The 17,361-nt window shown below is 42.8% G+C and overlaps 1 protein-coding gene across 13 annotated transcripts in view; it reads right to left on the reverse strand.

Annotated features, from left to right (window-relative positions):
• mef2cb (myocyte enhancer factor 2cb) overlaps window positions 1-17,361 on the reverse strand; it is a 63,511-nt gene that overhangs the window by 23,144 nt on the left and 23,006 nt on the right. For all 13 annotated transcript variants that reach the window (XM_051950417.1, XM_022192842.2, XM_022192789.2 and 10 more), the window contains 2 exons: window positions 16,186-16,410; window positions 5,991-6,194 (listed from right to left, as the gene is read on the reverse strand). In XM_051950417.1, coding sequence (XP_051806377.1) covers window positions 5,991-6,194; window positions 16,186-16,239 — 258 coding nt within the window. In that variant the 5' untranslated portion in view covers window positions 16,240-16,410. The remainder of the gene's footprint in view (window positions 1-5,990; window positions 6,195-16,185; window positions 16,411-17,361) is intronic.

The following is a 17,361-nucleotide window of genomic DNA, read 5'->3' on the forward strand; positions in this document are numbered from 1 at the left end:
GTTGAATGCATATATGTCTAGCTGACTGTGGATAGAAGATTGCCTGTGAGTGCATACACAATTCTTTAAAATAAATAAACAGTTGTTAACGTGGTAATTTTTAATTATGCGCTGGAGACGTGTGAAAAAGTTGTTGAGAGGGTTCAGTTTCTTTTTCCCAGTTCTTCAACCTTAATTAACATAGCCCACACATAACGCCACACACTTACTAGCATTTTCTTTTTGACGCTGTGCAAAAACATGCACACAGACTGTCATCAGAGTTTTTGTTTTAACAAACTGCTACACTATAAGCTTACCAATGTCAAAAGGTTAATTTACTTAGTCAGTCAAAGCAGCTCAACCTTTAATCCTCAGTCACCAGGAAAAACAAGCCGTGTTGTCGATCACTTTGTCACAAGTAAACACTGAGGCACTACAAATGCTGCGACAACCCCACCCCTTTACTTCCACCCCATGTTACGTGCAGCCTCTTCGATAACCACAAAGACAGACAAAATTGCGTTTGACAACCGAAGTACATAAGCTATGACTCCCTTTTTTTCCTCCTGGTTGCTGTCACATGTAGAAGTAATAGAGGATATACTGTTGCCTGATCAAACTCATTAAACAGCCTTTGAGAGCCATGAGAAGAAGTCATTCAGTGAGCTGATCAACACCGAAAACTCCTCAAGGCTAATGTTCTCCATGATGTTTAGAAACCAAATAAGCACATAGAATAGCACACATGCTGGAAAATATTTTCACAGGAGCGAGGCAGAGCATGAGCACACTGGCACTTCAGAGAGGGAGATCACATGTCCTGTTGACTTGCAAGAATATTATGAGGAAGTAGAGAAAAAAGCATTTGAATTAATAAAGAAGGGATTTTTTTTTCTTTGCAGCAAGTGACAGTGAAATCAACCAAATTAGTCCTGAAGTATTTAGAATGTATGGAAAATCACGGTTTATTGCCAAATGAAACATTGCACAAGGGATGCAGTGAGCTGGTATGGATACGCTATCTTTCAAAAATACCAGCTCAATGTACTTTCTCTTTATGTTTCTTCATTTGCACCCCTTCACCGCCACCCCCCTCCCTCACATTCTCCCTCCCTCAAGTGGACTGTCACTGAGCTGAAATCACACCTGTGCTTCTCACACATCTCGGCACACGGGTGAAACATACGCAGTGAAACATGGTCAGGGAGCTTTGCTGAATCTCATTAGCCAAGCAGGTAGTCATTAACAGAATGACCTTTGGAAATAATTACCAGCCTTCCTCCCTCCATCCCTCTTTCCTTTCCTCCTTCTCTTCTCACACTCATCCATCCCTCTGTCCCTCCCGTCCCCCTCTCATTCAGTAGTTCCTTCTAGGTGAGGAGAGAAAAGAAAAATAGAAGGTGCAGAAAAGAACTGAGGATGGGTAGGGAATCAGGTCCCTGCTGCTGCTGCTGCTGTTTAAGATTACAGGGTGAGCTGAACTTTCAGATTAGGTTAATCTGCTGGAAATGGGATTGGCCAACGGCACTCCTCTGGCAGGTAGGCAAGCAGGCACGTCAATACCAAGAGCCATGTGCCATTCCATGTGATACTTGAGTGTGCGGACTGGGCTGAGGTCATCACAATGCCGTTGGCTCTGCAGGGCTCGAGCCAATTGTTGCCGTGTACGTAGACACACATGCACCCATGCGGCGTAGCCATGGTGAGAACACACTCACGTAGGCCAAGCACAGAACTGTATGTACGCATATAAGCTAAATAGCTCATCCTGTGTTTCCACATAAAGCGCACACAAATGTTCCTTCCACTCTGGTTTTATTTCAAGGCAGTGAGGGGATATATCTCCCTATCACAACACACTCACTAACCCTTTAGTTGTTTCACAAACCTGTGTTCTTTGTTTCAACAGTAGGGAAAACAAGCACATTGTGGAACAGGGATTTGGCAAAGCCCAAGTGTGTTGTTGGATTTGGGGCCATTCAATCACAGCAAGAGCCAGCCAGCGCTGCTTGGGTTTGGGCTAGATGTGCAATCATCGCGTAGGGGAAAGAAAGGATTCTTTCATGTGCTATTGCAATTAACAACCCCCATACTGGAATACTAAATCACCAATAACGGCTCAAAGTGATTGTTCTTAAGCAGCAGAAATAAAACCAATGGAAAAAGGAGAGATGGATCTATTCTCTTGTCATTTCCCAACACAGCTTACTGATTCTCCTCTAATGCTGTTCACATGTCCAGGAAACTGACCTGGCAGACAGTGAGTATAGGAAATCTATCTGCATGTTTGACTGTTTTATCTGGAGCCAGACTCAGACTGTGTTGTAGACCTGCCAGGATGACACACTTGGACCTCACATGGCCGTCCAATGATGAAAGATCTACCTCTGTGTTTGCTTTTATCATCCTATGAGAGCCATGATGAGCCTAGATGTCTCTTTGAACATTTAGCATTAATTAAGTGGACTTCCCTACTTGTTTATGTGAGAGTTGATAACAGCGTGTGTTGCATTTTTTATTGCAGTCACTAGGGGAGTCTCTGTAAGTTCAGATTTCAGTGTGATACATGGCATGGAATTAAATGGAGGCATTCAAAACATTAAAAAAACACGTCCCCAGTTTGTTTCAAACTGCCACTGCATTCACGCTATGGTTTTCTCATTTTGATGCATTATGAATGAAAAATGTCATAACTTGTAGCCATTTGTATTAGTAATGCTTCTTTTGTTTTACCACTGGTGCTCAGAGTGTTGGCTTTGTTTTGTTAGTCTTTTGCTTTCACATATATTTGTAGAAGTGTCATTCCCAGATGAGACGGTTTTCAAGTGAGTCATCAAGAACTTTACCACTACACTCTCTCTCGTTCTCTGTGTCTCTGTTTCTATCCCCTCTTTCTCTGTCTTTGACACCTATATACCCACTGACCCACACATACATTCAAAATCATACAAAAAAGATATTCTGTATGTTCAATGAAACACTGGATAGAGGAGAAAAGCAGAAATGGAGTGAGAGAGGTTGAGAGAAAAGCCCTCCAGCCTCTTGTAAACATGCTGTTGCTAGAGAGGCTGTGCAACGCTCTCAGTGCCACTCTCTCAACAACGCTAATTATCAACCAAAGACATGCTAATTACATAGAGCTTTATTGCTAATGTAGCAGGCCTCTATGCCAGCCGCCCACACTCTGAGCTCCGCTCCCCTACCTCTGCTTCTCCTCCCACTACACCTTCAGGCACAGCAGCCATAGAGAAAGCGAGATGCATGCATTTCAGCATAAACACGGGAGTCTCTACAATTTAGAAATTTGATATGACACATATTAGATGTCATAAATGAGATCTTGTTGTTGGGGTGGGAGGGAGATCTAGAATCCATCTACACCCCTAAATCCAGCCTTTCATCTTGTTTTTGACCTCCTCCTCATCATTCTGCCATCTCAACAGGATGTCCGCTTTGCTCCCGCCTCCCCCCCACCCCAAACTCAACAACTCGCCCACGTTCCTGCACCTGTGACGTTGCTTAACAGCAGCACGAAGGCTCGTCGGGAAAGCTCTGACCCCGCTGTTCCTCTATGTTTTGCCTCCCTCTCCACACACCCTCCTCCCACCCAAGCTAAACGTGCTAGTGTCAGCCCTGCGGCCAATCCCTTTAGCACACCGCAGCTCAGGCTGAAGGCCTCTTCAGATCGATTTCTCCCGCTGCGAGTCGCTCAGAGAGTGCAGAGCCCGAGTCCTCAAGGGATCACATTGTAGGCAGTGCTACACACCACTCTCCCCCACAAGGCTCTTTAGCATCTTCCCCTGACACAGCTGTTTACACGTTAGCCATCTTCTGCTCTCTAATGGAGACATGGTTAAAGAAAGAGCTTCAAAGCAGGGAGCTCTCATCACAGGCACCTGCTGAAACATGTGACAACTCTCTTCATGGGTTCAGCTGGGGCAGTTGTGAGTACACAGCGACTGAAGGGCTTGATGAATAAAGGACACCAGTGCTTAAAGCCACACTGGCGATAAGAGTATATGCTGAATTGGTTATTATAAATGGGATAATGCATAAAGGGTTGTTTTCTATCCTTTCTCATATACTGGAGTATGATTAATTTTGCAGAAACCGTAGCAAGTCACAAGTATTTCTAATAGGACTCAAACTAAGCTTGGGAGACACATCATAAATGCATAAACGCACATCATATAGCTTTTCCAATTATTTAATGTCGTAAAGTTGCACAGCCTATAATAACTGAGCTAACAGCCTTGATAGTATTAATAATTCAAAGAAAGACTCAATAATGTGAATTATTGGACAGGAATCGAGCACAAACTGCAAAAGTGAATATTGTTATGCTTCTCGATATAGTCTGTGATAATGCACCGAGTCCATTCTCTTTGTTTTCATCATTAAGGTTCGTCATATGTTGAGTGCTGTACCACTTAATGTATGAACTACATCAACACACTACATATCTACCTGCACCAGATGGTAATGGCGGTGGAACAAAAGCAATAATGACATCAGCAAACCCCTCTTAAGTTTGCAATACGTTATAATGCATTTATTTACATTGTTTTTAATCTGCAAATATACCAGAATGAAAGAGGTAATTGTACAAAGGATGGGAATAATGTGAGGCAAAATCTTTTAAAGCCAAAGGTGTTTGATATTAGTGTGTGAATTCAAAAGGTGAGTGGTCAGCTGCTGTCTGAAAAAGCAGGCAAGTTGCCAGTGGATCTGTCCACCTGTGGTAACAAGCCCAGCAGCACCCATATGAAAAGATAAAAAATATGTCCCATGTTGTTTGATCTGGTGTTGGACGAGCCAGCCCATAGGAGTGTGTATGGCAATAATCCATTACATCTCATTGATCCCCATGTTTCCTCTGGTACATTTGATGTTTTTAGGTGTTGATTCCACAGCAACAGATTTATAGCTTCATGCATGAATTATGACAGAATAGACGAAACAAATTAACATTCTGCTGTAGCCAGTGTCTTTTGAATTCTAATCTGGATGTGCATCTACTGCCATACTCGATGTTCTACAAAAAAAACAAGCTTAATTTTAAATAATTTAAAAAACAGGTTATGCTTCTAATAATTGTTTCACTTGTGTTACAGTTAAGGGCAGTGGGGCAGCGGGTAGAGTCTGAATCATGAAACATAAACAGATTTAAAATGCTGAATGACGAGCAAATGTGATTGAAATATGTTGTGTATAGAATTTCCAATATGATGTAATCGGGATTTGCAACATTACTTTATTCAACATTACTTTGTGGGCCTGACTCTGAAAACACAGTGTGAGTGTAAATGAAGGAAAGAAAGAGAGAGGAAAGCAGAGAAAGGGATAAACTCTACATGAATGCATTCACGTCTGTGTGTGGCCCACCAGGTCAGAGCTCCAGAGTGAATGTTGCATAACGGGTTCACGTTGAGAGCTTAAGGATCCAGGAGGGTGCCAGCGTCATTTCCTGCTTTATCTACCTGCCTACTGGCTGGCCTGACAGCGCTGTTTAACATCGCCTTGAGCCACTCTAGCGACATGTCCAAAGCAAGTCAGATCAACATCCTCCTGTTAGAGGCACATCAATGGTGACAAGACACCAAGGGCAGGGGGTGGTGATTATACACCACAGGGGACAGACTGAAAGGCCCAGATCAATGATAGGCTACCACTGTCATGTTAAAAGTGTGGACAACACAAGGAGGCAATTTAAATAAACACTTTTTCTTGAAATTAATGACATATTGTGAGTCTTCAAATACTTTTTCTGAAAGTGATTGATAATGGTACTGAACCCTTTGGGGAGGGAGGGCCTGACAAACTATGGGAGCAATTATTTCTTACATTATGTTAGGTGTGAAGACTAAAAGAGAGAAGTAAGGGTTGCCGAATGAGTCACAAATGCTGTAACCATCTGTCCACTTGCACGTTTGCATGAGTGTGCGTGTCAGTGTGTGTGCGATTGTGCATCTGTGTGTGCATGCAGTCTGTGTTTTCTTGTAACTTACCTCCACAATATCAGAGTTGGTCCTGCTCTCATGGGGCTCATTGTACTCAGTGTATTTAAGCAGGACCTTGTCCATGTCTGTGCTGGCGTACTGGAACAGCTTGTTGGTGCTGTTGAAGATGATCAGGGCAATCTCACAGTCACACAGCACACTCAGCTCATACGCCTTCTTCATCAGGCCAAACTTTCGCTTTGTAAATGTCACCTGGGTAAAAGAAGGAGATGAGAAAAGAAAACATTAGCAGATAAAGAATAGCTGAGCCAAAAGCAATGTAGAATAATTGTTCTTATTCACAGGATAAGATGATTAGAGATTTATGTTCACATATACATTAAAACAAACCTTGGAAATAATTTAGCAGTGGCACAATTTCCCCCACCCTCGATGCGTTCATGTGTAATGAAGAAATAAATAGGAATCTGATTTCATAGCTTTTCCTCTTTAAAAGGGTTTAAGGCTCAAGGAAACAGCATTAAAGGAAAGTGAAATGTGCTGATGGTTCAACACCCCCTGCCTGTAACAGTCCATCTACTATACCAGGAAAAAATCTGAAAAAAAAGAAGCTCGGCTCACATTTAAGGAACTGAAAATACTCTGTCTCAGTCAGATAACGGTAAAGAAGATCAGTTATTGCTTGTACATCAAAGCACACAGGGGCTCATCATGGAACATGTGTCACGTTAAATCGTCTCTTTCATACGGTCTGAATGTGTGCACCGTTTCTGCAGAAAAGAAATACACATACCTAAAACTATTGCACAGCAAAAAAGAAAATGGCTAAGACACACTAGTTTCACTTACTGACATTAACATGCATTGTTCAGCTGCACTGTCCGATTCACCACATCTCATGGTCAATAACAAGCTATTGATATAAATAACAGATGGGTTCCTTGATGGTCCTTGAAGCTGTTTGTGAGCACTGAAATAGTGATGGGCTCAACTTAAGCCACAAAAATTGTCCACCTCGTAATTGGGGTGTTTCTCTCTCTCTGTCTTTTTGTAGATAGAGTATGTGCAAGTATATATCTGTGAGACCAGTACCATGAGTAACACAAGCATACAAGTGCCCATAATGTCAAAATAGAACAGCCTCTATTCCTCTATTGTTTGGATCAAAACTAGAGCAGTGAAAGTGAGTTAATTCCAGTGAGCTGCACCTGGTTTCTTTTCCAAGCCATGTGTGCAAGCTCTTTGGTTGTATGGGAAACAGAGAATATGTGCCACTGCCAGCTTCCCTCTGTGAGCAACACTGCATGTTTTTTATTGAAATTTCTTTTATTGTCTTCTGCGACTGTGTGTATTATTTGGAGATCTGTATTGACAAAGCTTTATTTTTTTATTTTTTATTTTTTTACAGAGAGGAAATACTGCCAGCACTGTGCCCAGCTGGTAGCTAACGATCTCAGTTTGTTGATTAACTGTGTGTTTGCCTATTCTCTTCTGACACTTAAGTGGGCCAAAAAAGTACAAAATGACTGCAGAATGAATACATGCTCTGAGTACAATGATAAAGATGCTCACTATAAGCATCAAGACCCTTTAAAAAGAGGGCCTTCAAAGAAAAAGATATATGTTTGTAATGCATAAAATACATTTATGATATTTATCTATTGCACTGCCCTTCACTTTTTTCTCTTTACAACCGGGAGAGGAGATAGGGTTGAATAGATATTGATAGATAGTTTTGGATTTCCTGAAATCATATCTCCCAGGACGCACCAGGGAAACTGAATATCAAAAGATTCTTCCCCTCCATCCTGTCTTTGTTTCCGTCTCTCTCCCTCTCTCTACTAAGAGTGGCCAAAACCTTGCATGAACTGCCATATCATGGACCCCCCTCCCGTCCCCTCCCCGAAAAGTTTTCCACTGATGTCATCGCATCATGCTGTCATGCCAAGCTATCTGTCAGACAACAGATGCTGAACCCAGAGACACGGACAGCGCTCTTAGTCCTCACAAACCGGTGAGTGCGATGTCAGGTTCTTTACCTCGACACGAGCACACATCCGATTCTCTGACGACATAAGGAGAAAACACTCCCCTGGGCTCTAAATACCATGTTGACATTTACACAGTCATACTGAAATATAGAAAAAAAACAAGCCTCATTCTTACGGTGTAAGATCAAAAGGCATCTTGTGACAATAAGATTAATTGTCATATTCAACCCACCCTGAGCTGCATCGTCCACAACTGAAACGTGAGCACCTGCCAGCCTTACAGCAGTAGGAGTTACAGTACAAATCATGCACGAACAAATAAATAAGATGACAGGACTGTAGAATATAAGGTCAAAGTAGAGTAGTCAGGAACAGGACATGTAGAGTGTTGTCTTCCACCTGGTGTTTCGATGGAAGTGGCACCAGGGGCAGGACACTGCTAGCTGCCGGCCCAGCTCCGTTATCACCCGCTCGCTCAGTCACTCGCTCTGCTGGGGCCATTAATGTTTCAAAAGGTGACACGTGGCATGTCACAGTGGACTGGGTGTGAGTCACAGAGGTCCAGAGCTGCTAGTCTCAAAGGTGCCATGCTGACTCAGATCCCTCACATATTAGTGCGCCGCTTGCAAATATCAAAACAGCTAAACACGCATAGAAAAAACATCAGTGTAACAAGTAACTTGGAAGACATTCCTTCTCTGCTTCTCACTTCTCAAAAAGAAGAGCAGAATGCAATCAAAGTTGTCTTGAAGCTCACACTTTAAATGAGGAACTGTGTACAATGCCTTTGCCACACATTATAATTCACACATATGATTAGAATGACTTTAACAACACCACAGGAAGAGAATGAGTGTGATTATCAAAGGCCTTAACTGACCAAACAATAACACCTACATAAATATCACACCACACCTCCATATCTCAACCTGACACGTACAACCTGCTACCTACACCATGCACTATGCGTATACATCCATAAATACACAGGCATGTTCAGTATACTGTGCTAAAACAAGTACACATTTTTAAAGGCAGTTGGCTTGTACTTGAATGCTGCCTTAATTGACGGTAACTACGCGCGGGGACATCATGCGGTATGCGCTGTGCAGTTTTTGTGTTCGGTACTAAATTTCACTGCTTGAGGTAACTCTGTCGTGACTTCATGGCCTCACATGATGTTATCATGTGACCCTTTTAGCCCGGTTGGTTGGTGATGTCAACACTGGCCTTTCCTGTGAAGGCTCAAAACAGCTCTCTCATCCCACACAGCTGCTGTGAACTGCCGTTCTAGACCTGCTTTCGAGGAGCTGCTGTTTTGCACCCTGAGTGGGAAAAAACAGATACTATAAATGGCACATCTGAGCTACAAACATTTATAGGTATTTGATCATGATAAATTACATTTTACATTATTAAAAAAGCTTGGAGTTTATGATCACACACTAAAAGCTTATGAAGACTTTTTAAGTCTTTTGGTAAGCAGTGAATGGATGACTGTAAAAACTTTAACTATACACCATTATGTTCACAAAAATTGTATTTAGGGAACTAATATCACTGTCCTGAAATTACACTTATTTACTATAATTTGCTTTAATTTATTTTTTCTAATTTGAATTTTGTTCAGCCACCTGTGATTGCGACACTGCTGTTAGGTCTTTGTATTAAAGCTGAGGTAGGCAAGGTCTTTAGAAAAACTAGCCCATGATTGGAGAATTTAAACAATCACCGGTCTTTTTACCCAGAGCTGATAAGGTTGTATAAGGAGCACCAAAGTGCATGGTGACATTAGGATGCAGTGGTGCAATGGATTAGGTGGAGGACTTTCACTTGGAGAGTGGTTTGAATCCTTGGTGAAGCCACAAATTAATGTTGACTTTTAGCTTGATTATCTTGTGTGTGTGCTTGTATCATTGGAGAGGCCCAAACAGAGAAAGAAGAGGGAGGAGCTCCCACAGGATGGTGGTGCACATTCAAATTCCAACATTTTTTCCCCCTTTTTCAGACTTCTGCTTATTCCAGCTTGAAGTCGAACCATTTCTTTCTTTCTTTTTTTTCACAGAATGAGTTCTTTGTCTTAGTTGTTAAACCAGAAAACTTATTGCACGCCACCCATATGTCAGTGTGGGTGTAATCTTTGTTTCTTTGGTCAGTGGGTGCTATTAGACACACCACCATGTTAATAACACAGAGTACGACATTACAGCACTGTGCGTGCTGGTAAAAGGAACCTGCGTGAGTGTGTGTGATTGAGAATCCAACAGTGTCTTTTCACAGTGTATTGGTAACCAGAGTGTGAAACCTATTTTCACACTCGCAAATGTACGCACACAAGAAAATCTTGTCGACCATTTTTTGGTCATCGTTGAGGAAAGACGTCAGCGGCGAGGACTTTTAAACTGTCAATATATGCTTCTAGGGTAATCTGGTTTTCATTTTAAGTTGTTAAAAGGTAAAAATTTACCCATAATACACTCAAAACTCATTATTTTTGGCATTTCATCAATAATGACAAATATTTCATAATTTTGGCCTGATTATATCTCAAAGTCTCCTTGAATATTTGTACTTGGAAACTTCTTACTCATACACACTAACTAAATTTCACAACAACAGCTTAACCTTGTAAGAGATTACTCAATGAAGGAAAAGCTCTTAGCAACAATAAGTGTTAGAACACAATTTTCTTTCAAAGTTCAGGATCTATTCTTTAACCCTGTGAAGGACACCATAACATCTGCACACTCCCAAAACCCCAAATCTCTTTCTAGTTTATACAGGCAGCTATCTAGTACTACTCTGAGCCCTCACACATGGGCTCATAGCAACATACGACTTATTCGTTTATCCCTATCTTATTCCACAACTCCCTCCCAGGGGAGATTTAGATGCAAGCAGTGCAACACAGATACATACACAAATATATTCAGACACACACCCCCGTAAACACTTAACCACGGTACCTTCACCTATATCTTCACAGTGTCTGTTTTGTACATTTTTATTCAGCACACTTGAGTTTCGTTCTTTTAATTGTTCCTTTTACTTTTTTCGGTAAGCGTGCAAATTTACAAGTAATTATGCGGATTCTATTGCTACAAAATCACCAGTATAAATAAACAATATGTAAAAATCTGATATGTCACATCTCCTTTGGCAAACAAAGAGAAAAAACACCCAGGATAACCAGAGGGACACTAAGCAAGGAGGGGATAGAGGCTGATTCTCTGCCACATGGGTGAGAGAAAGACGGGAGGGAAGAGGAGGGAGAAAAGAGGGGGCGGACGCACAGGAAGCACATTTGTATGCATTTCCTCTCATAACAGGAAGAGGCCAGTGGCTTCCCCTTCACAATGGCTTCGCTTCTGCTTCCCACCTCCTGCCTGCTTCCCTGGGGGAGGAGGAGGTGAAGGAAGAGGAGGAATGGAGACAGGCACCAAAAACTGCTGGTTAGCAAACCAAACATGGCCGTGTGGACGCACACACAAACACACACACACACACACAGATGTCAGTCACCTATGGAGCAGCACGATTTGTCTTGAGACAAACACTTATCCCATTGTCAGGAGCCAAGCAGGAAGACATGGGCTTACGCAAAAGGAATAAGAGGAGCCCAAGACCTTGGCCTGAACTCTGCCTCACAGCCAAAGAAGCTGTTAAGAGAGGCATTACGACAAAAGAGGCTTTGTCCCACCTCTAATATATGCTATGCTCTTCCCTCTCCTCAAAATTCCACTTATCATCCTTTCTGCCTTCATCGTACAGTAATAAAGGAGGCAGCAGACTCCAAACATTTCTCCATCGAGTGTCTGAATTAAAAGTGTCCACTCTGGTTAAAAGCTAATCTGTGAAACTGATAAAGTGGCATCTTAATTGTGCTAGTTTTAGCTATAGGTGTGTTAAAAAGCAAGCTGGTTTATATATATATATATATTTTTTTTAAGCCAGAGCTACTAATTACATTTCAGTATAGCGCTGAAATGGCCATGCTCTTCTGTATGTTCCTGTTTATGCTAAAAAACCACAACTGGAAAAGGATATACCCACTGACTAAAAAAAAAGTGGATGTTACTTTGCAAGCGGTCAGAATGACAAAAATAACTCTGTCGTCATTCATTTTGAGATGGATACGCATTTAGCATGGCACTGACACCGATGCAGGATACGTAAAGCACATTATTTCCATTTTAAAATTAATTTTTCCTAAAACTTTTTTTTCTCCTAAAAGGAAGCTGTTGGTTCACACAGACTGTATGTTATCACAGGTCTGATTGTTTAAGTGATTTCTGCTGAAAGAAACCCCCATTAACCCCTGCTTTCATTAACTTGGAAGAAAAATTGAGAGGTGTAAATGACTTGGAGATTGTGAGCCGGCACCTCAAAGTACATTTTAAATTGTAAAGATTCCAGACTGTAAGCGCAACAAGCCTTTTTCATAGTCAGATTTTAACAAATATGTGTGCACCAGAATGTTTAAAATAACAATTCTCTCCACACAATTTCAAAAACATTTAAAATATAGCCTGATAAATAAGCAGACTTCTGCTTTGAGAGATGAAAAGTCTGACAAAGTGAGTCATATGGTGAACAAAGGAAAAGCTATGCAAACGATTAAGGCTTTATGGTGAGAAAAAAAAAATAGAGCGAAGTGAGAGAGCACAATGAACCGAGTACAGAACATGTGAACAAGAAATGGAACAAAAGGAGGCTAAAAATTAAAAAAAAAAAAAAAAAAAAAGACCACAGCGGAGAACAGGTGAGAGCTTATTGAGCCCTTTGCAGGTGAGGTCTCGCAGCGCTGAACATATGACAGAGAAGAGTGCCACTCGCTGTGGTAGAAGAAGGAGATGGTAGAAGGTGGGAAACAGGGAATTAGAGGAGGGGTGCAGGGGTGAGGAGCTACCCTGTGGGCCTCATTATTTTCCTGCTGTTAATTTCGCTCACACATTTTCTCACCCCAGTGCTGTTGATTGGAGGGAAGAATGCTTTGTCGTAGAAACAAAAAGACCCCTTATTTCAGCGGCGGCGCTGCGGTTAACATGGTGAGGGAGGAGAGAAGACATGTGCAGGAAGATGTAAAAACATGTATTTTTTTTTAATCTCCCCTCAGCCAAGTATGTGTTAATGTGACTGCTGCTTGTGGGAGTAAGGAGATCCTGTTGTTTTACTTCCTGTCACTGATGACCTGATCCATGTTTAACCTTTGGCCCTGGGTCCCTTCCCCCTTGGAGCCCACATGTCCCGCACAAAGACACGCACACACACACAAGGATTCACACAAACAAGCGTGTCAAACAATTAACCCCACTGAGCATACTGGCTGGAGAGGTAACACTAATTAGAGCCAATTGCAGTAAATTAGTCGATCCCCAAAACGGACACCAGAGAGATAGACGTACACATGTGAATACAAGTGTGTATTTGTCCATCGCTGCATAAAGAAAGGCGCTAAATGTACCATCTAAGTATGTGTGTGAGCGTATAATCTGCTATGTCTCAAGTCTATGCCACTGTGCACACACACACCTGCACGTGTATCTTGTACTGTAGGTGTGTGTCTGTCTATCTGTGTGCAAGCTGGATCAAGAGAGCCTGCTCTCTGTGTGCAGCCCATGAGTTTATGGCACAGGGGGCTCTTTCATGTGCCCGAGGCTGGGAGAGGGTCTGAGTGGTCGGGCGGCGTGGAGCCAGGGCTCACACACTGCTGCCCACTGTACGGAGCTCCGGGCAGCCAGTCAACGCCAGGGAGGCCTGGCCCTTCTGCCACTGCTCTGGGGAAGTGTTTCGGGGCCTGGGGGTGGCAGCCCAAAGTGGCCGCCCAGAGAGAGCCAGGACCTGTGCCCAATACGATGCACCTACTGCAAGGAGAGCAGGGGTGGGGAGGCAGTATAGCCCTGTAGGTGGCAAGGTAGCGTTGACAGCTACACCGAGTGGTGCCACCCCAAAGAGGGCTGCATTATAAGGTGTGTAGTAATCAGGGAAAGGCTACAGGAATTGTACCAGGTTCTGTTTTTTATATGACTCAACAAGCTTTTAGATGTCAGTATTACCTATCTTTACATATACTGTATATGCTCGTGCATATATGATATTTTTACATATCATAGATAATAGCACTGATCCTAAAATTTCTACCAATCTATCAAACATAGCAAAATGTTTGAGACGTAAAACAGTAAAAGTATGTGAAGAATGTGAGGCTGACAGCAACACTGCAGTCCTCTGGTGTTTATTTGGCTAGGGCTCTGGGACATATCCTCAAAAAGGAAGTGAAAATATGCAAAGCCAAAGCTTCCGTTTTTTTTCTTTAAAGAAGAAAATTTAAGTTTCTGTGTCTGTCTCTGTCCCAATCTTGTGATGTCCACCTCCTCAAAATGGCATGATGTCATTTATTTAGGCCGTAGGTTGAATGACATCGAGCGCCACAAGCCCCACAGGACATGCGGTGATTTCCACATGACTCCATGACGTCATGTCGGGGGCAATCGTTACTTCGCTAAAACAACAACAAAATAAGTAATCTATCATTTTAAAGATCAAAACAACAAAATCCAGTGATATATTGATTTTCCCTTCTGTGAACCCTTTTTTTTTCTCTCCCCTGCCTTCTCCTCTCCCTGTAAGTAAAGCCCGGATATCTCAGGCATCGATTCCCCTCAGGTGTCCTTCCTGTCTCCCTCTTTCCCTCCTTATCCTCAGAGGTCGGAGAGCCTGGTACAACTTGCAGGACGAGTCTAAGGTGGGGTGAGAGAGGAGGGCTGAGATAACAGTAAGGAGGAAGTGTGGGTGCTGCTGCAACATGATAGTCTTAGTACTCATCTAAAACTCTTTGACCTCCTAATTGCTCTTGCTGTCTCTCCGTCTGCCCGGCTGTTTCTTCCATAACAAATACATGGTTTTGAATGTGAACACCAGTATATAGTGTCATATTTGCAACCCTGCTATTTTTTCAAATGATCTTTCTTCTTTTTGTGCAGGACTTCTGTGAATCTACCCTGTTTCTTAGGTGAGCATGCAGCAAAATTCTGATAACGAGAGTCGCTTCTTAAAACACAGGTGCCCTCGCTTTCTCACTTCCTCCTCGGTGTCTTCTTGTTACTTGCAATCGCACTTCGGATCGGTCACGACAGGGGTCAAAAGCTGCTTCATCTACTCCTCTAGTACAGCCCAATCAATTCATTGACTTTTCACTCTGGCCTGTGTTTGATAAAGCGAGCTGTGAAATGACTGGAGCATTAATGCGGACTGTCAGACAATGGAGGTGTCTCAGAAGCAATGAAACAGATCTGTGCTCAGACCTGTGTGTGCCAGTGCATGTGTTTGACCTGTGATCTTGGGGGCCACGTTAGCAGCGTATGGATCCAATTGGGCTGCCAGGAAGCTGACAAAGTGTCAGTGGTCAGCTGTGCCACAGGAAGTGATCGATTGTGGGCCTCAAGGGCAGTGAGAGAGCTCTGTCTCTATCTGTTTCCTGCCACAGACGGTAGTGTCTACTTGAATCTTGCTGTCCACAATTTATTATGTCTCTCTCAAGTAATGCCGGCTGTTGTTAAAAAAAAAAGTGTCTTGCAAGGGTTTAATTGTTACATTTGCGGTTTGACTGGGATGTTTTCAAATTGCTGTGTGTCTGAAAATGCATCTGGTGCAGAGGAAAGCTACAGCGGTACTGCAGTTACTGATTTAGCTCGAGAAACATATAGTTTCAGTGTTTGTTTCCCAGTGTGTCACTTTAGACCATCCCATCTCTGTTTGGTTGTTTGTTTATATTTCCCCCCACCCTGCCTCTCTGGGGCTACCACCCTCTGCCCGGTAATATTCCACTGGCAGAGAGCTAAACTGGGTAGCATGGTGTGAGGGCTTTGGGTGTGTGAAGGGTGCTTCATCTGTGCGTAGGTTGTGCCCCTCAGACCGTGCAGTGATATGCAGAATGGATTTTTAAAATTATAAATGTTTTCATGCAAATCCGTTTTAGGGAAACATGCTGCTGATGCTCTCATGCTGGCTTGCTGGATTGAAGAGAAAGAAATGCACCATTATACGCCAATGGAACTCTTCCACCCAAAGCAATAACTGTGCTTTCCCTGTATGCACTTTTCTGTCCCTCAGTTCACATATTGCCCAGACTCCCAGAAGACCTTCATTGTTGAGGGCTATGGGGGTGTAGGGTGTTTCTCCTTCCTCCCTCCTCCACTCCTTCTCTCCCCCATCCTCATACTCATCCATCCTCCCATCCCCCAGGGACTTACCTGTCTGTTGCGTTCATCCATAATCCGCGTGATCTGAATCTTTTTCCTCCCCATCGTCCCCGTCTCTTTCTTTCTCTCCTCTTTCTAAAGAACTTTAAGCTTTCTTCACTCTCCTCTTTCTTCTTCTCTCTCTTCGTTCTCTTCACTCTTCTGCTCTTCCTTTATCTGTCTCTTTTTTCCGCTTTCTATTTGTTCCAATCAACTCAAAGATTCCAGCATCTGTACCTGCAAGACAGAAGGGAGGGGTGGGGAGAGAGCATAAGCATTAAATGAAATGAAATATGGCAAAATACTGAGAAAAATAATAAAAGTGGCATCATGGCAGCCACAAGGGAGGGTGAAGAAAGACAAAGAATCTGTCAACAATGTTGTGAGAACCGCTGTGTTTTTCACTGTCGATATCATGCAAATCAGTTTTTGCATTTTTTTTTCCCAGGCACCGACTATGAGAGGAGACAGCGCTGTCAGGATCTCGCCTCGTTCACAGAGAGTTTGACAGTGTTTTGGAAGTGCCGCTAACTTAAACGCTCTAATCACCAACACTGTAACATTACCTCTAGACTGAGAAATACATTTTGTTTCTTCCCATGAAACTGCACTGTATTGACAGTGGAAGTGCCAGCTACAACTTTTTGTACTCTATCTGCAGCTCATCCCCAAAATGGCAGATGTGAACTGCAGGATGGAATACAGATGTAAAAACTGAGCTCTGTCTTGCCGTGTTCTGGCAAAACAACGGCGAAATTAAAGTAAGAAAAAAAGTGCCTAGAGTGATCTGTTGAGGCATTGTAAAAGGATGTTTCTTAGACACAGAAATCAAACAAAATTCCAAGATTAACTCAGTCCAGCTGGAGATACTACATGTCAGTGGGAGCATCTGAGCAGCAGGGAATAAATGCACTTGTACGTTTCCTTGTGTTTGTACCTGTGTTTTAGAGGTGGAGGCCAGCAGCTAATGTGCTGGACTGCAAGAAGAAAGCTGCGCTCCAGAAAGTTTGCATGAGTGAATGACTGTGTGTGTGTGTGCGTGTGTACGTGTGTGGGTGTGGGTGTCTGTACATGTGTGTGTGCTCTTGTGTGAGCTTGGCTAAGCCAGAGCTCCAGTGCATCTCTCCAGAGTGCTAAAGTAGGCCAACCCAATCTATCTCAGGGAGGAGCAGAAGAACTGTTGTTGTG

This window comes from Acanthochromis polyacanthus, chromosome 7 (genome assembly GCF_021347895.1).
Source record: "Acanthochromis polyacanthus isolate Apoly-LR-REF ecotype Palm Island chromosome 7, KAUST_Apoly_ChrSc, whole genome shotgun sequence".
NCBI classification, from domain to species: Eukaryota; Metazoa; Chordata; class Actinopteri; family Pomacentridae; genus Acanthochromis; species Acanthochromis polyacanthus.